At 33.4% G+C, this 20771-nt stretch overlaps 3 protein-coding genes across 6 annotated transcripts; 1 reads left to right on the top strand and 2 right to left on the bottom strand.

The window, feature by feature from the left end:
• Positions 1-101: 101 nt before the first annotated feature.
• On the bottom strand, positions 102-3167 carry LOC140058792 (dol-P-Glc:Glc(2)Man(9)GlcNAc(2)-PP-Dol alpha-1,2-glucosyltransferase-like). The gene is made up of 4 exons (XM_072104534.1): positions 3097-3167; positions 2446-2625; positions 1899-2096; positions 102-1656 (listed from the first exon to the last, which is right to left on the bottom strand). Exons 2-4 carry the CDS (start codon positions 2620-2622, stop codon positions 616-618), a joined length of 1416 nt encoding a protein of 471 aa, XP_071960635.1. The 5' UTR covers positions 2623-2625; positions 3097-3167; the 3' UTR covers positions 102-615.
• An 85-nt stretch (positions 3168-3252) lies between these two features.
• LOC140058459 (DNA/RNA-binding protein KIN17-like) lies at positions 3253-6526 on the top strand. The gene is made up of 10 exons (XM_072104079.1): positions 3253-3384; positions 3770-3896; positions 4113-4207; positions 4370-4536; positions 4838-5022; positions 5118-5342; positions 5475-5600; positions 5752-5851; positions 5962-6062; positions 6372-6526. The coding sequence occupies exons 2-10, from the start codon at positions 3783-3785 to the stop codon at positions 6435-6437; spliced, it is 1179 nt and encodes a 392-aa protein (XP_071960180.1). The 5' UTR covers positions 3253-3384; positions 3770-3782; the 3' UTR covers positions 6438-6526.
• Positions 6527-6613: 87 nt separating this feature from the next.
• Positions 6614-20761, bottom strand: LOC140058457 (alpha-aminoadipic semialdehyde synthase, mitochondrial-like). Of its 4 annotated transcripts, none has more exons than XM_072104075.1 (23): positions 20675-20761; positions 19982-20256; positions 19517-19693; positions 19094-19246; positions 17921-18067; positions 17465-17543; positions 17188-17315; positions 16714-16997; positions 16410-16521; positions 15904-15963; positions 15732-15805; positions 15405-15523; positions 15028-15157; positions 12453-12563; positions 12211-12319; positions 11551-11627; positions 10811-10855; positions 9925-10153; positions 9284-9379; positions 8873-8988; positions 8604-8692; positions 8305-8481; positions 6614-7998 (listed from the first exon to the last, which is right to left on the bottom strand). In XM_072104075.1, exons 2-23 carry the CDS (start codon positions 20219-20221, stop codon positions 7883-7885), a joined length of 2868 nt encoding a protein of 955 aa, XP_071960176.1. In that variant the 5' UTR covers positions 20222-20256; positions 20675-20761; the 3' UTR covers positions 6614-7882. The 4 variants fall into 4 exon arrangements, with proteins under 4 accessions (XP_071960176.1, XP_071960178.1, XP_071960177.1 ...); XM_072104077.1 differs by having other exon boundaries at positions 15405-15520; XM_072104076.1 differs by having other exon boundaries at positions 20695-20756.
• Positions 20762-20771: the final 10 nt, after the last annotated feature.

The following is a 20771-nucleotide window of genomic DNA, read 5'->3' as shown; positions in this document are numbered from 1 at the left end:
TGTACAAGCAAAAAAATACTTTTTTAAGCACATTGTTTTCATTTTATTTTGAAATATCATGCATTACACAAAGAAAGATTATTAAGTAGCATTTTCCCCAGTTAAAAAGCACAGTCAATACTTTAAAACTGCAAATAAACTAGATGTTTTGAAAGAAAGATTCCCAAATGTACTTTCTTTTTTATTTGCCATAAGATGAACTATTCTAAAAAAACATTACATCTAAAATAATTATTCATTTCTAAATAAAAGTCAATCAAACGACATATAGCAACCTGTAAACCTAACAATCAAACAAAATGAATTGGCAGTGGCTGGGTGTAAAAGTTCAAAACAATAGCTCTATTACAGTCAAATAAAAACACAATTAAATCAACCTCAACAACCTCTCAATCCATACACATTTTGTTCCCATATGATATAGCTTTCTTATGAGTTTATAGCGAATCTTAAGTTAAGTTAAAACTACTTATTAGCTTTTTCTGAAATAATATTTCAAAATTTATTAGCTGCTTATAAAATGTAAATTAATAAAATGACATTTTTTGTATCTTAAAGAAAAGCAAATTTTGAAATGAACGTTTTCTTGTTAAGCCCATGGGATTACATTCAACATCACCACATAAACCTTTGAATATCATTTGACTGAGGCCAGGTGAATGGTTTATATGCAAATAAATAAAGAGTAACAACATTAATAGTCTGATAAAGTATAAACTCAGCACCAATTTGAACATAGCTACCGGTTCTCATATGAAGCCTGGCTAGTAGGTAGGGAATAATAAAATACCTGAATTCCATTAGCTTCTGAGGTACTGTTGATGCCATAATACATATAAAAAACACTATTTTAAAAAGGTATGTCCCTGGTTCGGTATCGATAGAATCGAACATGCTCCACCCAGCATATAGGTACATCGGTATAAGAGCGAACCTAACAAACTCATGCCGACTGAACACGTTCTTCCACACGTAGAATGTGTAGTGGCGATTATCAGCGAGCAGATACGTGTGCACATATGTGAAATTCGTAATAAGAGCAACAGATATTGCTATGAGTATAGCTAGAATAAATATATTACGTAAACATGCTTTTAGAAAAGCGATTACTTTACTGGGTGTAATCAGGAAGGGTACTCCTAAACCTAACGTAAAACTAAAGAAATAAAATATTTGAGGGAAGTTTAGTACAGCTTGGTGACTTGTACGATCACCAACCACTATTCCGTCATTTACGTAAATAAATATGGCAAATCCGCACATTAAAATTAAATAAGGCGACAATAGAATGAAAAGAAACATAAAGTTGGGTACTTTGTGTATATGGGTAAGCACAGACATAATGGCTGTAGTGATGGAATGAAGCACAAACGAATGTGTAATATGTGATTCTAACTTAGTACTCTTTTCAACCTCCCTAGCTACAATGATACCAGCAATAAATACCACCCACACGATGTTTGTTTGTCTAAACATGATTGCGCAAGCTCCAAAGATTGCGGACGAAACGTGGCGCTCTTCAAGATAGCGCAAATACATGAGCAAGATGAAGAACGTTGACCCGACATCCGTGTAGTAAAGGAACGTGAAGAAGTACAAGAGCGGCAGGCTTGCCAAGTTCACTGCTGTCATTATGTATCTTGAGTTAGAAATGTTCTGAAATGAAAAAAAATAATTTTGGTTATTTCCAAATGTTTAAACTTAAAAAAATAAGGGAGGAAAATAAGATCAGAAACGCATCAAAGTTCGTTTTCCTCAACAGTTGAATTCGTATCGCCTACATGTCATTTTAGATGAACTTGGCTAACCCACAGTTGACTTTACTATGTACAACTCTAGGTTGGTAAATTATACAGTACTTTACTAAAGTGAGCCCTGCAACAAAGCATATTACTTACCCTCTCATATTTGTTAATTCGCTTCTGCAATCGATATAGAAACCAAAGATTGCCAACAGTGAATAAAATATTAGTAGCACGTAAAAGAGAAATGTCACAAATGTCGGCAACGTCCATCTTTGTAAGATATGACAATGGCCTTAGTAATGTCACAGATACGATGTACAGTCCTGGCAATGTTGTGATCATTGGATCCCACTAAAGAAAATAAATTAAAACTATAGATTAGACAATGACTGTGCCGATTTCTAAGAGCTCTAATTCTAATTGTTCAATAGTTTGTTGGTTTTACATACATTTTAATATTTTGGTGTACAAAAGCATGCCAGGCCGTTCTCTATGTATGTACCCATAAATATATTATAGTTCACTATAATATCTCTACGATGTACCTGGGGTATGTACAGACATAGAGATAGTATTATAATATATTATTAATAATTATATTATTCACTATAGCTCTATATGGTACAGATATGTGTTTATTTATGTGGCAATTCTCTTTGTGAAATCACTGACAAACTGATTACATCAAAAGTGTGTTTACCTTGTCATATGACCCGTTACAATAATTAAGAGCCTGTGGGACGTGAAATATCTCATCCATATATGGTGTTGGTTGAACATTTCTAAACCAAAGAAAAACTGCTAGTGTTGGTATAAAGAAGCAAAAAGATGCTAAATAGCCTGTAACGTTGCTTTCTTTCTTCTTGGTTATCGGCATTATCTGAAAGATAGGAAAAATGATTTTTAATAACAGACAATTTGCACAGTACCTACACTCAATACTATACTAATTAATCATTCACGGAGGTAAAAATAAAAATATTTGAAATTAAAAAAACAAAGTCATTAAAATTGTTGGAACCTTTCTTTCTTTATATAATGGGTATAATGTAAGTGCAGTCTGTTTTTTCTATACTTCCAGGAGCACTGATTTATATATAGGCCTAGTATAGTATAACACAGTAAATAACCTATGCTAAGGCTAAGCCCAAACCAACAGAGATGCACCCGCAGGGAGGAAGACTTTTTCAGTGAACAACAAATTAAATGCACATGACCACCTCGGGCTAGCCTACACACCTGCTAATTTATATCACAGCAAACCGTTTATTTTTTATGATACTTTTACAATATGATGCTCATAGTATACTTAACTTAACTAAAATATTAAGGTTTTATGTCTGTGACTTACATTTTAAGGCAGAAGTTGCTTGGAAACAAACAATATAAAATTCGGTCAAGCGAGAAGAAAACCGGCAAAACAATGTTGTTTTGGTAGGGTGATAGTAACAACGAAACCGAAATGACCCAACGCGGTTACTACGCTCGTTTCCGTAGTAAGTTCCATACTTTCGTATCTGCTGTGGTGTATTTACAAAACGAATACTTTTTTACGTGAAATTTTATTTACTCTAAAAAACAACAGAAAACGTTATCCCAGCGTATCATTTTGAACTACACGTTTGGTTACCTACAAAGGGTAAGATTGGTGACTGTAGATTATAAGATAATATGATGTTTTTTGACAAATTATTAGTTTAAAATAAAAAAAACGCTAGGCCTATCAGACAGTTTACTTTACGGATATGTTTGGCCAAGAACAACGACGAGAGGCCGCGAGAGAATAGTTGACTGAACATACTGGCATGGGCCTAGAAATCGGACAACTAATCTAATCTATCATTTTTACTTATATTTAGCATAACAATTTCTTTAGATTCAGTTTTTGATTTTTAAACAAATTTGTCAATGATTGTGCATTATTTTTTATTTCATCGTATTTATGGAGCATTCCATTGTATTGTATAGGCGCTATCTATTATCCTATGTAAGTTATGTAATATGTTATATTAATACTTCTTTAGGTTCTTAGAAAATATGCCGAAGAATGGATTTCTGACCCCAAAAGCAATTGCAAATCGGATAAAAGCAAAAGGACTGCAGAAGTTGCGATGGTATTGTCAGATGTGTCAAAAGCAATGTAGAGATGAGGTCAGTTCCTGTTTACATCTTCCACCATTGTAAATTTTCTATCACAGCAGGGAACTCTTCCCTGATCAAAGGCAGTACTATTGAATTTTAATGTGAAACAAAATCCACTATTCTTCAATATATTATATTAATCCTATTTGACCTTAATGAGATTGTTTATCATTTAATTAAGTGAATTAAAATCATTAAATGCATTGTATAATTTATTTGTTTCAGAATGGGTTCAAATGTCACACGATGTCCGAGTCTCACCAGCGACAACTTCTCTTATTTGCTGAAAATCCAGATAAATATCTCGACTACTTCTCAGAGTATGTAACAATAAATAAAACTTGAAAACATGCATTTTTGTTGCAATTTAAGAAAGTTAGGGCAGGTGGGAAGAACAGCTACAGATTTGTATGTAAAGCTGTAAAAAAAGAGTCTACTTCATTGAAACAGTCTAGAAATAATGATCTTCTTTGTATTTTTAGGGAGTTTTTTGATGGTTTTATGGAGCTGTTAAAGCGTCGATTTGGAACTAGACGTATCCATTCTAATGTTATTTACAATGAGTACATTCAGGATAGAGAGCACATACATATGACCTCAACACAATGGGAAACATTGACGGACTTTGTCAAATGGCTTGGCAGAGAAGGTTATCAGTTTTTCTTTATTAATGAGCAGAAAAAAATTAAGCTTAAGCTCTGTCTACACTATCAAACTAGTTTGACAAAAAAGTGTGCCCAAGTATGATAGTGATCTTGGGCACATCACATATTCTTTGTTGATAGTGTAGACAGAGCTTAAGCTTAATTTTTTTTTTTTGGGTCTTTTAAGTTTTTCCAGCATAAAGTGCATTCTACTTTCTCTCATTATTATGTATCTTGCGAGAATAAATTAAATTGGAAAACTGGAGAACTTTGCCAACTGAAAAATAATTATGATTTTGTCCCTAGGTCATGTGACTGTAGACCTCACTGAGAAGGGTTGGTTTATAACTTATATCGACAGAGATCCAGAAACTCTTGCACGCCAAAAACTACTTGAAAAACGCGAGAAGGTTGAAGAAGATGACGAGGAAAGGATGCAGAAATTTATTCAGAAACAAATTGAGAAAGCCTCTGATATGGAGAAGAACAAAGTAAACAAAATTGTAAAGTTTTTATATCTAAATCTATACAAAATTGAATATATTTAGGCATTTATTAAATATCAATTTTTAATATTGTGTCACAGAATGAAACAGTGTATACAGATCTGCAACGCGATGATGAAGAAAAAAAAATTGCTTTTAATTTTGGAGCAGCAAAATCAAGTAAGGAATCTGAGAGTGAAAGTGTTCAGCCCGAAACATCAACTAATGTCTTAAAAGCGGCGGCAGCCGAGGCTGCATCAACGAGCAAAAAGAAAGAAAAAGATGATAGAAAACGAAAAAAATCTGCTCTAGAGGAAATAAGAGAGGTGAGAGGATAGAAGACCAAAAGATTTCAAGTAAAAAATAGGCGGATAAAACGTCATGTAAAAATAAAATATACATAATAAGAAAGTGTTTTTTTTATCTCACAACATTTTTTAATTCACTTGTTTTTATAGATGGAAGAGAAAAAGAAGAAAACAGAAAATCCCAAAAAAGATTACTGGCTTGCCAAAGGAATTGTGGTTAAGGTTGTCACTAAGAGATTAGGAGAGAAATATTATAAAAGGAAAGGGGTAATCAAAGTAAGAAAGTGTCCAAATATGGTAGCGGTATGACATGTCCATATATGGGAACATTACATTTTTTTGTCACAAAGTTTTATACAGTAGTGTAGACAGAGCTTTGTTTTCCAAGAACCTACTGAAGCGTAACAAATGTTATTTTTTTTTATAGGAAGTTCTTGATTTATACACAGGATTTGTTAAGATGATAGATTCAGGGACGACGATAAAAGTTGACCAGATGCACGTAGAAACGGTCATTCCTGCCGAAGGTACAAAGTTATCCCTGTTATGGTTTTAATGACAAGTATTTGACCAAGACATTATTATGGGGCTAAAATGAGTTAGTTAGTTGAACTAAAGTTTGTTCTTATGTTTTTAGGGAAGCAAGTACTAATATTGAATGGTGTACACAGAGGATGTAAGGCAACACTACTTTCATTGGACAGCGACAAATATTGTGTCAGCGTCAAGTTAGATTCGGTAGGAAAATCAGAATTATTTACTAAAGTAGAGAAATGCAATACATACAGAATAGTTCTCAGTGGACTGTAGGCCAGTAGGGGTTCTTTCAATGTATTCATACTGAAATATAAATTAACTTTAAATATTTAAACATGCATACAACAGCACAAAATATGGCAAATCAAATCTTAGTTGCGTGTAGGCCAGTAGGGTTCTTTCAATGTATTCATACTGAAATATAAATTAACTTTAAATATTTAAACATGCATATAACAGCACAAAATATGGCAAATCAAATCTTAGTTGTGTGTCCTTTTCTTTAAACAGGGACCAGTGAAAGGAAGAACAGTGAATGGAGTGCAATACGAAGATATAAGCAAACTTGCGCAATGATGCCGACAATAAATAAGGCGATAAAAACCAACATGGTGAAGGGGTAGGAAGGAGAAAGAGTCAATAGAACATTCTTATTGTGATCAGGAACTTTAACAAAAAAGAAACTTTTGTTCTCTCTTATTTTTGTATTCAATAAAAAGAACTGTCTAAAATTTCAGACCAATGTATTTTATTTCATTTAAAAAATAAATAATCACAATGTGTATACCCTGCGTAAATAGAAACAAAATGTGCGTTTGTTAAGCTCGGTTCATCACACTATCAAACTTTATGTGACAAAAAATGTGATGTGTCCATATATGGACATGATGATGTCATATCACTACCATATTTAAGCACATTACACTTTTTTTGTAAAACTAGTTTGATAGTGTAGACAGAGTTTAAGAAAAGTGCTTGTAAATTAACCACTGCAAGATAAGCAGCCTGCTAACACCTTGAAAATACAGATACCATAGTCATTTAACGATTACCTCTTGTGTAAGTTTGATGTCTGCCTTAAAAAAGTACAGAAAACAAATTAAATAGGATTGGCAGATTATTTGAACTAAGAAATACTTTGAAAAATCAATTCTATTACTTGTGCTACCTATTGAAAACAAAATATATATTTTTAAATGTTTATATTAACTGCACACTATTTAAAAAGTACTGTGTAATTTTACTTTGGTTACAAATTTGAATTCCTAAGCTGCATAAGTGATTTACCTCACAATCAGACCCCTGTTCATTATGAAAAATTCACATTCAGTATACCCTGCATGATATATTTTGTTTTAATATTAATTAAATTAGTGTGATGTGCAAAAATATGGTAGTGATATGACATCACCGTGTCCATATATGGGCATATCACATTTTTTTATAGTTTAGACAAATAAATTTGTTTGATTGCAAAATTTTGTACAATTCGTTTGAAACAGTAATTTTGTTGAAATATGATTAAGTACAAATTGTTGCAATATATTTAAATTTGTTCAGTAATAGGTATTCTACATTGTATATCATATTACAATTTCCATGATTGGTTTTTTGTTTACCATTATTGTTTAACTATTTTCACACAAATGTACACTGAATATTAGAAAAGTTAAATACCATGTTTTTATCAATTGTGCTATGAATTAGTTGTTTTTAAATGTCCTGACGATGGATTTGAAAAATGCACAGGATATTTCACCAATCAAATAGCAAGGATACAGTTATAGTTTTGTCAGTATAGGTATTGAAACCTAGGGTTACAGTAGCATCCAGGCACCATTAACCTAGAGTTAAGCTCTGTCTACACTATCACACTTTATGTGATGTGCCCAAATACGATAGTGATATGACATCATCATGTCCATATTTAGGCACATCACATTTTTTGACACACAGTTTGACAGAGCTTTATTTGACATCCAGATGCCATTAACCAGGACAGTCCTTCCATCATCCGCATACTAATGATACTTGATATTTGTACTGGCCATGATGTCTTCAACTTTCAGTCGATTTAGAATTGGTTTGTAAATGTTTTTGCCTAGTGGAATCATGACACCCTTCTCAACAATTTCACCTGAAAATAAAATTGTAGGAAAATGTATTTAAAACATAAAACTGGCACCGCTTAAATACAAACATTTAGGACACCCCTATTAAGGTGACAGTTTCCTGTGAAATGAGCAAGAATATATGGATATATACATCCAACTTAATTCAGGGAATCCCTTATTCAGGGAATCCCTTATTTAGGGAATCCCTTATTCAGGGAATCCCTTATTCAGGGAATCCCTTATTCAGGGAATCCCTTATTCAGGGAATCCCTTATTCAGGACTCCTTATAAGGGTTCTAAAGATCATACAATACCAGATCATACAATACCTTCAAGAATCATCTTAGCCCCGATTGCAGCTGGGTAACCAACAGTCTTTGCCATTGCTGAGAAGCCATACGGATCACCGTACACAACAAGGGAGACCTCATGAGTCTCTCGGTTACCATTACTCCATTCTACGCCAGCTTGATTACGCATTATTACTAAATCACGTTCTCCGTCCCCTGCAAATAATCAAACTATCAAATTATATCTGAATTTATTGTAACAAATATTTAAAAAATATATATCATCTAAGTATTCAACAAAGCGATCTAAGTACTGTATGTAAAATGACTGTGCTTACTGTATGCTAGCCTCTTGCTCAGATGGTTTGATAGACTCTGTAATAAAGTTCCATTCCTCTCAGCAGGTGAGTCTGCAAGAAGGCCAAGTCTACAAAATAATGAACACAATTATCAAGTAGTTTAATTAAAATAAATTAGCCTTTCAATGATCAACTACCCGAGTCTTACTATGGGGTTTAGGTAATGGAAATACTGTATAAACAATCTTGATAAAATTCACAAGATTGGCAAGTAAGTAAGTTGTACTAGCAGACATATTGGAACATACTCATCTACTACATTAGCAGCCTCTTCATCTTCTCCTAATTTCTCAAATACCATTTGTTTGAGAACGTTAGCACTGGTACCGGTGTCTTGTCCAAAATGACCACACATTAACTCGCGCTACGCAAATAAATAAAAAGTTTTTAGAATACCAACAATAATTTTCATATACAACCAGCAATAAACCTTATTTTGACAAAAAAAGTGTGATGTGCCCAAATATGGTCGTGATATGACACGGTCATGTCCATATATGGGCACATCACATTTTTTTGTCACATAAAGTTTGATAATGTAGACAGAGCTTTTCTTTACTTTCATGACTACATTGTATCTAGCACTATCTTTTATCTGTATAGTATATTAGTCCTAATTAGCAGATGATGTGAAATAAATACCAATACTTATGATTTACCCAAGTAATTGCTGGAGCTTCTTCATGAAGAGCTGAATGTGGATTATTGTCAATGAGTCCAAGTTGGAATAGACCATTGGATGCATGGCAGTAACCCTGTAAAGATATAACAATTTTTAAGAAAAAATGTATAAATAATCATGTTAGAAAAACACTATCGCTTTTTGATGATGAACAACTCTAAAATGTATATAGGAAATGCTTTTTTTTTATTTTGTATCTATTATGTTGTGTTTATTGTTTTATGTTTTTTATGTAAAAGGGTCCTGCGAAAACAGAAGTGTAAACTTCTCTATGCAGGATCCTTGCCATCATTTATGCTATGAAACTGTATTTATAAACGATGAGTAAATAAATGTGAATTGAATGTCACGTGGCAGAAAAGTGTAAATAGCCTATCTAGTTATCTTAGTTTAAATAGACAATTGTATGGCAGTAACCTGCATAACATTGAATGGTCATAAAATGTGTAAATAGAAAAACAATTAATCTCAGACATTTAAATAGACACTAATTAATAACACTGTTGAAGATAAACATTAATTTTCTATGTAATGGAAATTGCCCTTATTAAATCAAATTGTAAATAGATGATGTCTTTAATCATAATTATCATATAGCTATAATACTGAAAACTTTACCTTGTATCGTAGTGAGCCTCGAATAAAGTTATCCACGGTTTGCACCCCATACGTGAAGACGTACTGAGTCGAGTCTCTGTTAGGATAACCTTGTAGGTTGAACCCTGGTAAGAAGGTCATATCTTTGCTAGATTTCATCAGATGACCTGGTGGGATGTACACTTCTTTTTTGTTGCGTAAAAACTTGGCATCACGCCCAAGACCGCTGAGAACACCGTACGGACTCCAGCTGATAATAACAAATTATCTTATTACAATTTTAGGCATACCATATTGAAAAAAAGGCATTTTTAGCCGTAGTACAAAATAAAGACATCTGACCCATGACTTTAACTGCTAGACAGTTACCATAACAACCAAGCATCAAAATCTTCTTAATAAATAAACACCGATACATTTCCAATCTTCTAAATATTTTATATTTTGGATAACACATAAATTACATAGACTTTCCACAAGTATGTTGTTGTTTCTTGTAATATACAGTAGGTATGGCCCACCATGTGTGCCAAAATGTTAAGTAGTAACACATTAATGTTAATTTTGTTATTGTAAAGTAAACAATGAACAACAAAATTATTATAAACCATATTATTATAAGCACATAGAAAGCAATTTTGTAAACATAAATTTTAAAATAAAAGTTTTGTAGTCAAAGTACAGGAAATGATATAAGCAATTTGCGAAGACAACTAAAAAGAAAGAAAAGAAAACAAAATCAAAGAAGCAATTAAAACCAATGTGCAGTTTATAGACCATTTTATGAAATTTGTTTAAAAAAAAAACACACAATAATTTGAATCTATTTAAATTATGAATTGTTTATTTTGGTTCGTTTAAATTGGTACAGTAAACAAAATGGTCTATAAGGTTTGTTTGTTCTCACCTGCACGGTTCTATTAGCTCCACAGCAATGGAGTCACTTTGTAACCTATGAGGTAGGCAGGTAGACATACTATCAGTTTATGCCTATAGCAATAGAGTCACTTTGTAACCTATGAGGTAGGCAGGTAGACATACTATCAGTTTATGCCTATAGCAATAGAGTCACTTTGTAACCTATGAGGTAGGCAGGTAGACATACTATCAGTTTATGCCTATAAGTCTATCATTCTAGTGATGTAGATCAAAGAACTTATAACACAAGAATCTCCTGTTCGTCCGAAGCGCGTAACAATTTCGAAAGGCATTGTGGGATAGAATAGAGCTATGGGTGGCGCCATTGTGAGCCATGGAGTAGGGCGCCTGCATCAAATTAGAAAGTCAAAATCATAGAGGGATCTGCTAATGCTCTAGGGGGGATAGAGTAATTGACTGAGGAGTAGGGCGCCCGCATCAAATTAGAAAGTCAAAATCATAGAGGGGATCTGCTAATACTCTAGGGGGGGGGGGGGGGGTAGAGTAATTGACTTCCTAGTTTGGAGTGGGCACTGCTCCATGCTGTGAAATGGCGTCGCCCAGTTTGACCTTTTAACCCCGTACTTCCGATACTGTGTTTTGAATGCAAATTGAAGAACAGGAGATTCTTGTGTTATAAGTTCTTTGATGTAGATTTACTTAAGTATTTCACGTCATCTTAAAGTATTAGATTTTTACATTGTAAAAACTGTTAAAATTTGAACCAACCTAAACTTGTAGCGTAGAGGGTTCTCAGAGTGTTCAGGAGCAGGTAGTCCACCAGCCCATGACTCAAATGATGTCACCTGATGTTATATAGAACATAAAATAACACATGCTAAATAATATATCAAATTTCAACAAAATGTAAATAATGCATTTAAGAACATAAGTATATAAGTATGATCAATGAGCCAACTGAATGTAATATCATGAAAATAAATAATACATACAGGATAAATAACACTAAGAATACATAAATAAATGTATTAAATGTGTTCAAATGTAAAGTAATGTATTTGGATATAAATAGTAACGTAGTAAAGAATTTAAGTTCACTTTTCCATGGTTTAAGTTACCTACCTTTCCTCCTTTATCATGGATATAGTCAAAGCATTCCATTAGGTTACCTACCTTTCCTCCTTTATCATGGATATAGTCAAAGCATTCCATTAGGTTACCTACCTTTCCTCCTTTATCATGGATATAGTCAAAGCATTCCATTAGGTTACCTACCTTTCCTCCTTTATCATGGATATAGTCAAAGCATTCCATTAAGTTACCTACCTTTCCTCCTTTATCATGGATATAGTCAAAGCATTCCAATAGGTTACCTACCTTTCCTCCTTTATCATGGATATAGTCAAAGCATTCCATTAGGTTACCTACCTTTCCTCCTTTATCATGGATATAGTCAAAGCATTCCATGGACAACATGTGATCAATACCTGGATCCAAGCCGCACTCATTCAGGAATATAACACCAGCATCCACAGCACTGTAACAAAGCAAAGGGTAAACACCTTCAAATGTTTTCATGATGTACCATGCGACTAAGTCTATATACGGTTATTCTGCGATAGCTTATTCTTTCAATATTGTAGACAGAGCTTAACCCCTTAAGTACTTACTCTTTATGGAGGGCTCTCATTGCTGGACTAGTGTAGCTAGCTGTTACCAAGTTCTTACGATGTTCTAAACAAACCTCAGCAACCATTGGATGGAATGGTATTGGTAGTAGACTAAAGAAGAAAAAAAAAACAATTAATAGATTACTGTAAATACAAATAGATTACTGTAAATACAAATAGATTACTGTAAATACAAATAGATTACTGTAAATACAAATAGATTACTGTAAATACAAATAGATTACTGTAAATACAAATAGATTACTGTAAATACAAATAGATTACTGTAAATACAAATAGATTACTGTAAATACAAATAGATTACTGTAAATACAAATAGATTACTGTAAATACAAATAGATTACTGTAAATACAAATAGATTACTGTAAATACAAATAGATTACTGTAAATACAAATAGATTACTGTAAATACAATTAGATTACTGTAAATACAAATAGATTACTGTAAATACAAATAGATTACTGTAAATACAAATAGATTACTGTAAATACAAATAGATTACTGTAAATACAAATAGATTACTGTAAATACAAATAGATTACTGTAAATACAAATAGATTACTGTAAATACAAATAGATTACTGTAAATACAAATAGATTACTGTAAATACAAATAGATTACTGTAAATACAAATAGATTACTGTAAATACAAATAGATTACTGTAAATACAAATAGATTACTGTAAATACAAATAGATTACTGTAAATACAAATAGATTACTGTAAATACAAATAGATTACTGTAAATACAAATAGATTACTGTAAATACAAATAGATTACTGTAAATACAAATAGATTACTGTAAATACAAATAGATTACTGTAAATACAATTAGATTACTGTAAATACAAATAGATTACTGTAAATACAAATAGATTACTGTAAATACAAATAGATTACTGTAAATACAAATAGATTACTGTAAATACAAATAGATTACTGTAAATACAAATAGATTACTGTAAATACAAATAGATTACTGTAAATACAAATAGATTACTGTAAATACAAATAGATTACTGTAAATACAAATAGATTACTGTAAATACAAATAGATTACTGTAAATACAAATAGATTACTGTAAATACAAATAGATTACTGTAAATACAAATAGATTACTGTAAATACTAATAGATTACTGTAAATACAAATAGATTACTGTAAATACAAATAGATTACTGTAAATACAAATAGATTACTGTAAATACAAATAGATTACTGTAAATACAAATAGATTACTGTAAATACAAATAGATTACTGTAAATACAAATAGATTACTGTAAATACAAATAGATTACTGTAAATACAAATAGATTACTGTAAATACAAATAGATTACTGTAAATACTAATAGATTACTGTAAATACAAATAGATTACTGTAAATACTAATAGATTACTGTAAATACAAATAGATTACTGTAAATACAAATAGATTACTGTAAATACAAATAGATTACTGTAAATACAAATAGATTACTGTAAATACTAATAGATTACTGTAAATACAAATAGATTACTGTAAATACAAATAGATTACTGTAAATACAAATAGATTACTGTAAATACAAATAGATTACTGTAAATACAAATAGATTACTGTAAATTAATGTATTAATTCTTTATTTGACTGTAACTTAGTTAGCAATTTTTATCTTAGAGTCCCTAGTCGTCGTCTTAGAAGAAATACTACTTTTCATATTCCTTTTAGTAGAGTAAATGTTTTAAAAAATGGTTTTATTAGTAGATTAAGTCAAACTTACAATTCTTTTACTTTAAGAAACCCTGAGTTAGATATTTTTAGTAATAATTTCCGTAAGTTTCGTAACATTGTTAGTAGTTTAGTTTAATGTTTGTTTGTATATGTACGTGTTTGTCTGTGTTCCCTCCTGTAAGTGGTGAACCATGAGCTCACTGTTGGTTGGGAAATGAATAAATAAAATAAATAAATAAATAAATACAAATAGATTACTGTAAATACAAATAGATTACTGTAAATACAAATAGATTACTGTAAATACAAATAGATTACTGTAAATACAAATAGATTACTGTAAATACAAATAGATTACTGTAAATACAAAAAGATTACCGTAAATACAAAAAGATTACCGTAAATACAAATAGATTACTGTAAATACAAATAGATTACTGTAAATACAAATAGATTACTGTAAATACAAATAGATTACTGTAAATACAAATAGATTACTGTAAATACAAATAGATTACTGTAAATACAAATAGATTACTGTAAATACAAATAGATTACTGTAAATACAAATAGATTACTGTAAATACAAATAGATTACTGTAAATACTAATAGATTACTGTAAATACTAATAGATTACTGTAAATACAAATAGATTACTGTAAATACAAATAGATTACTGTAAATACAAATAGATTACTGTAAATACAAATAGATACATACAAGGCCTGCCCCAGGATGTGTTTGTCATCATATCACTACCATATTTGGGCACATTAAACTACTTTGATAGTGTAGACAGAGCTGCTTTACACAACATAAAAACAAAATACTATACCTAATAACAATGTCATGTTTCTTCACCAGTTGATGTAAGTGAGCTTCATGACTTTTGACGTTAAGGTATACCGCCCTTGTGTTATCGTACTTAGATGCTAGATCCTCGGCCTCGTCTTTGATTGAAGAAGCTAAGAAACAAGATTAAAATATCTAAATAACAAGAGCATTTTGTTTTCTGGTGTGGTAAGGTTTCCGGCCATCCTGCAAAACCCTGTCAGCCTGTATAGGAGATAGGCACCACTGTGAGATATGGCTTATGCCTGTGTATCGTATCATGATGAGTACAACACTGTATCCCATCTGCTACGCCTTTATGATCCTCTAGGTCATGGGTCAACTAGAACTAGAAGATTTCCAAATAGCATTTTAACTTACCAATTGTAACTTCAATTCCTGTGTCTCTTGTAAGGTATTCAACAACTGGTCCTGATACATAACCTGAACCAAGAAGTAACACCTTCTGCTTCTCAGCTCCATTTACAACGGCTAAGCTTCTGAAAGCAAAGTTAAGCACATAAAACATCTTTATTATAGTCCCACAAAACCATTAATGTTTGGGGTAGAGGAGTTACTCAGCCACAGCCTGCATACACTTATTCACAATATGCTGTACTAAATACAGGCAGCCGCTTTGTGTAACACATACTTCTATGATATAGTAAATTACGATTTTTAGGTAAAATTTAGTAACTATAAACTTACGGATCTGTTTTCTTCCTCAGGTCTGCTATGTAATGGTATTTTGGAGCTAATTCACCATTTGATGCAATTACAGCCTGAAAAAAAAACACAAAAGATTAAAATCTAAAGTTAAAATTTGCTGTTTTTGCGTATGTAGTATACAAACGATGGTTGAATTGAAGTGCATACTTACATCGTACACAACTCTTGATAAGTGTTGCTTCTCAAGTGGAATTGTGGCGTCTGACTTGAGCTACATATGAGAGAATATTTTTGTGATTATTAATTTTTAAATGTTAGTAATTATAATTTTTACTAAGTATTCAGTATTTTTTCAATTTTCTATCGACTAAAGCCGAAGTATAGTCGTTATCTCAGGACCGTTCTATGGCCACCACCAGGTAGGCTTACTTCATTAATGCTTCTATGAATGGATGACTGGTTGGGAGCAGGAATGCTAGTAGACCAAACCCAGTACCGTTTTTGATTACGATCGGGAAATTACATCGGTCTTTCTTGGACATTTTATAATAGTATGTTTAACATAGAGGAGATAGGCACCACTGTGAGATATAGCTTATGCCTGTGTATCGTATTATGATGCGTACTATTACTGTATCTCATCTGCTATGGCCTTACAATCCCCTAGGTCATGGGACAACTAGAACTAAATAACCTATGACCTGCAAGTGAACTTACCATTTCAGGCACCCATGGTAGAAGCAAGTCTCCGAAGAAGTCAGTAGCTTCCCTTGGCAATTGGGTGGGCATGTTGTCAATACTACACACAAGCACACCATCACCAGAAAATCTAGCAGCAAATATGAAGGTATATAGAGTTATAATGAAAATACAATTGATTGTAGGTGTGCCATCCCTCTAATTCCAGATTCCTGGGTTCAAATACTGTAAACATGACATTTTCTTGGCTTGCCTTGTAAACGGAATTGTAATTAAAAAGTTTGTGAAACAAATAATTATTAATGATAATATAATAAATTACCTTAAACTTTTAAAGTGTTGATGTCTATGGTCAGCGTCATACAATGTAAACGGAGCTTCTATACTTGTACATTCCGTCACAAACTCAATAGCGCCCCCTGGATCTGCCGTGATATCACAGATGGCGATCAGTCTGTGTGGTAGTCTGGGACATCCTGGAGCTTCATCCGTCTTGGGGCTCATCTCAGGACTGAGGAGGGTCTTTGTATCCATGTTGCTAAGGAAACGTGGATGATTGACATCCCAGAAGATGCCATTGATGATACAGGAGCTGTATGGCGCAATCTACAGAGGGCGACAAACAGTTATTTGACATACAAATTAGATTACAAACTAGATAAAGCTATCAACAGGAAATACATAGATATAAAAGTTGAAGCTAAAAAGTAATACTAATAGTTCATGAACTATTAATCATTAATTACTAAACTGAAACCAAATTTCCTTATTTCTTATCACTATGACACGCACTTACCCTTTCACTAAACACAGATCTAAATCTCTCTGGATGGTTAGTATACTCCTCCAGGTTAAACTTTCCCCCGTCTTTGTGCACTAAGTGATCTTTCCGTCTTACAACTGTGGCATATGCTTTTCTATGATCTACAAAATAAGATTGCAAAAATCTTCAATACAATACGCAAGTTAGTCACAATTTAACGGTGAATAAATAAATTAGAAATTATTAAATTGCTTATAATACAGTCTTTATTCATTTCATGTTTTATTAATAAAGAAATATTTCTACAAACCTCCATTCTCAGCCACATCTTTCAGGTCACATGGTCTGACATATTCTAACGGTAGTTCAGAAATAATTTCTTGAGCACCCTTGATAAAAATAAATAAGACAGAATAATATTTAGATGGTAGGAGGCGTCTGTTGAAGTAAGATTTACTATTGTAAACATAAAGACACAGTAAAACCACATATTTTGAACCTTGTCCTTTTAATGAATAGTGATGTTATAGCAAAAAATAAAGTCAGGCAATAAGCCTGAATGAAAAAAAACATATATTGCTGCTGGTTCATTTCTTGGGAAAGTATCTCTGAATAAACATGGGTGATTGTTATTGTGTCTTCAGTATAGTTGTGTATATAAAGATTTTTTTTTTATGTGTTATATTTTTTTATATGTACAATGATTATGAAATAGTAATAATAAATGAATGGTAAACATAGGGGTTCGTTCTAATCGGTCACTAACCTGAGATACATTTCCTGCCCCCATAAACACAAACGTCATTGGGCCAATAGACTTAGGTAGTCGACCCAAAGCAATCTCGTAGCCCGCTTCTCGTACTGCTTGCCGTGCCATGCTACTGTCTCTATAGTTATGAGCAGCTGCTATGTGCTGAAAAATACACAAAATAAAGAATATAATTCTGCAGCTTGGTGGTTAACGTTCTTGCCTTCCAAGGTCCAGGGTTCAATCCTGACCTAGTGCCAGGGTTCAATCCTGACCTAGTGCCTGGGTTCAATCCTGACCTAGGTCCAGGGTTCAATCCTGACCTAGTGCCAGGGTTCAATCCTGACCTAGTGCCAGGGTTCAATCCTGACCTAGTGCCCGGGTTCAATCCTGACCTAGTGCCTGGGTTCAATCCTGACCTAGTGCCTGGGTTCAATCCTGACCTAGTGCCTGGGTTCAATCCTGACCTAGTGCCCGGGTTCAATCCTGACCTAGTGCCAGGGTTCAATCCTGACCTAGTGCCCGGGTTCAATCCTGACCTAGTGCCAGGGTTCAATCCTGACCTAGTGCCCGGGTTCAATCCTGACCTAGTGCCCGGGTTCAATCCTGACCTAGTGCCAGGGTTCAATCCTGACCTAGTGCCCGGGTTCAATCCTGACCTAGTGCCCGGGTTCAATCCTGACCTAGTGCCCGGGTTCAATCCTGACCTAGTGCCAGGGTTCAATCCTGACCTAGTGCCCGGGTTCAATCCTGACCTAGTGCCAGGGTTCAATCCTGACCTAGTGCCAGGGTTCAATCCTGACCTAGTGCCCGGGTTCAATCCTGACCTAGTGCCCGGGTTCAATCCTGACCTAGTGCCAGGGTTCAATCCTGACCTAGTGCCCGGGTTCAATCCTGACCTAGTGCCAGGGTTCTAACTCATAACTCAATCTACTCCATAAGCCTCAAATGAAACTTATAAATTATCATAAACACGATAAATTATGAAATAGTTTATCCATCCTTAATTGGCAATTTTGTGCTCGCTGTTGGATGTGTATGAAATAAATGAAATAATGGAATTCAACTAAATCTTGATTAATAGTCTTCATCAACAATGGTCACAGTTTACAATATAAAATGTCCAGTAACATAAACTGGCTATAAAGTATTTGTGTTGTGTTTCCGTTTGTAATATTTCCAATAGCTTACCAAAAACGGAGTATGATGTCCGAGGGCCAGCAGTCGCAAACCCATGCCATGAAGAATGTTGATCATTCCCGCTAATCCTGCAAACTTTCCGAATGCAACAAGACGCTTCCCGCTATCATCAACAATCTTTTCATAATCTATTAAACGAATATTCTGTAAAAACACAAAAATAGTTGTATTAGTGATGTTGATAATGATGATGAAGATGATGGTAATGATTATGATAATGGGGATGATGTTGATGATATGATATGGATGATGATAATAATGATTATGATAATGGGGATGCTATTGATGATATGATATGGATGATGATGATAATGATTATGATAATGGGGATGATGTTGATGATATGATATGGATGATGATGTTGATAATGTTTACAATAAACCAATTTGACAAGACTCCTTAAAGTATGCTGACCTTTTCTAGAATAGCATCAAGTAGAGGCATGTTCTCAACCTGTGCTTTGATGGTGTGTGAAAAGAAACAGAAAGTCTTGTTGGCAACCAGTCTTGGAATCGGGACTTGCTTAACTCCAAGGATAAAAGACGCCTCACTTAAGTCTTCCTGGATCTCAGCTCCAGCATTCTCATAATCCTAAAATAAATATATTTTGTAACAAATAAACAGAGCAGATGGCTTGTCAAAATATGTACAGATATTAATTACAAACTACAGAGATGAAAGTCAAAGTTAGATGAAGTTAATAATAAACTTTTTGAGGAGGCATAATGCGTGCAATATAATTTCAAGTACTCTGTGTTGTCAAGTTTCGTTTTCAGTATTAAGCATATTTTGGTTGTTTAACACAACATGGTCAAATGAATAATCATTTTTTTATATAGGCTAAAGTGCTACTGTTACTCTCAAAATCATTAGACTTACCTGTATAGGGTACGCTCTTCTGTTACTATCTTGAACAAGCACTTTGACACCACTCTCAATCAATGTCTTAACGTGAGAAGGAGCAAGCGGCGCTCTTCTTTCCCACTGTGAACCGTAATCCTCTCGACGTATTCCCATCACCTTCACGCCATCGTTGTTGTCAGCACTCATGTGGCGTGCAGCTGCAAGTTGTAGGCTTTTCTTGTGACATGCTACCAGTTTTGGTCTGATACGCCACATAATGCTTGTTGATTGAGAGTTGAGTAAAATTTAATCTGTGATAAAATAAAATGTGTTTATTCAATTTAAAAAAAATATGTATTATTATTTAAATTATTTAATTCAATCAGATATGAAGAATCTGACCTTTTGTACTATAGGCCTAACAATAACATCCCCATGTTTCCACATAGGCCAGACTTAGAGTCACTAGCCTAGTTGAAGTTGGGTTAGGAGACCTCCTGGATCCACCAGGTCAACTAGGTAGTAGAGTAGTATAGGAGTAGCCTAGCCTAGCTAGGCCTAGCTAGGCCCTAGTAGTAGTAGTAGGCCTAGTAGGCCTAGTAGTAGTAGGAGGTCGGGTTCAGGAGGTCATATGCTGATGGTAACAATTTCCTCATGAATATTTATTTTGTACCATTGCAATAACTTAAATCAAATTTATTGTTTGTTTATACATCTTCTTCTACTCACTTGTTATTATAATGTATTACCCTTTTAAATTTTAGCATGTATAAAATCAGCCATCAAGTTTCCATCAACGTACCACACACACCACCAGCATCATCGC

This window comes from Antedon mediterranea, chromosome 9, assembly GCF_964355755.1.
Source record: "Antedon mediterranea chromosome 9, ecAntMedi1.1, whole genome shotgun sequence".
NCBI lineage: Eukaryota > Metazoa > Echinodermata > Crinoidea > Comatulida > Antedonidae > Antedon > Antedon mediterranea.
Note: the sequence above shows the minus strand (reverse complement) of the source record. Positions and strands in the feature narration are given on the sequence as shown.

What these genes read in the sequence shown, in the direction of transcription:
- LOC140058792 (XM_072104534.1), bottom strand. Translation starts at nt 2,622, where the DNA reads ATGCCGATAACCAAGAAGAAAGAAAGCAACGTTACAGGCTATTTAGCA. An exon ending in GTAACGGGTCATATGACAAG is followed by an intron (nt 2,097 to 2,445) that starts GTAAACACACTT and finishes TATTTTCTTTAG; the next exon opens with TGGGATCCAATGATCACAAC. An exon ending in GAATTAACAAATATGAGAGG is followed by an intron (nt 1,657 to 1,898) that starts GTAAGTAATATG and finishes TTTTCATTTCAG; the next exon opens with AACATTTCTAACTCAAGATA.
- LOC140058459 (XM_072104079.1), top strand. Translation starts at nt 3,783, where the DNA reads ATGCCGAAGAATGGATTTCTGACCCCAAAAGCAATTGCAAATCGGATA. An exon ending in CTGATATGGAGAAGAACAAA is followed by an intron (nt 5,023 to 5,117) that starts GTAAACAAAATT and finishes ATTGTGTCACAG; the next exon opens with AATGAAACAGTGTATACAGA. An exon ending in AAAGGAAAGGGGTAATCAAA is followed by an intron (nt 5,601 to 5,751) that starts GTAAGAAAGTGT and finishes TTTTTTTTATAG; the next exon opens with GAAGTTCTTGATTTATACAC.
- LOC140058457 (XM_072104075.1), bottom strand. Translation starts at nt 20,221, where the DNA reads ATGTGGCGTATCAGACCAAAACTGGTAGCATGTCACAAGAAAAGCCTA. An exon ending in AGGAATTGAAGTTACAATTG is followed by an intron (nt 15,158 to 15,404) that starts GTAAGTTAAAAT and finishes CTTGTTTCTTAG; the next exon opens with CTTCTTCAATCAAAGACGAG. An exon ending in AAACATGACATTGTTATTAG is followed by an intron (nt 12,564 to 15,027) that starts GTATAGTATTTT and finishes TTTCTTCTTTAG; the next exon opens with TCTACTACCAATACCATTCC.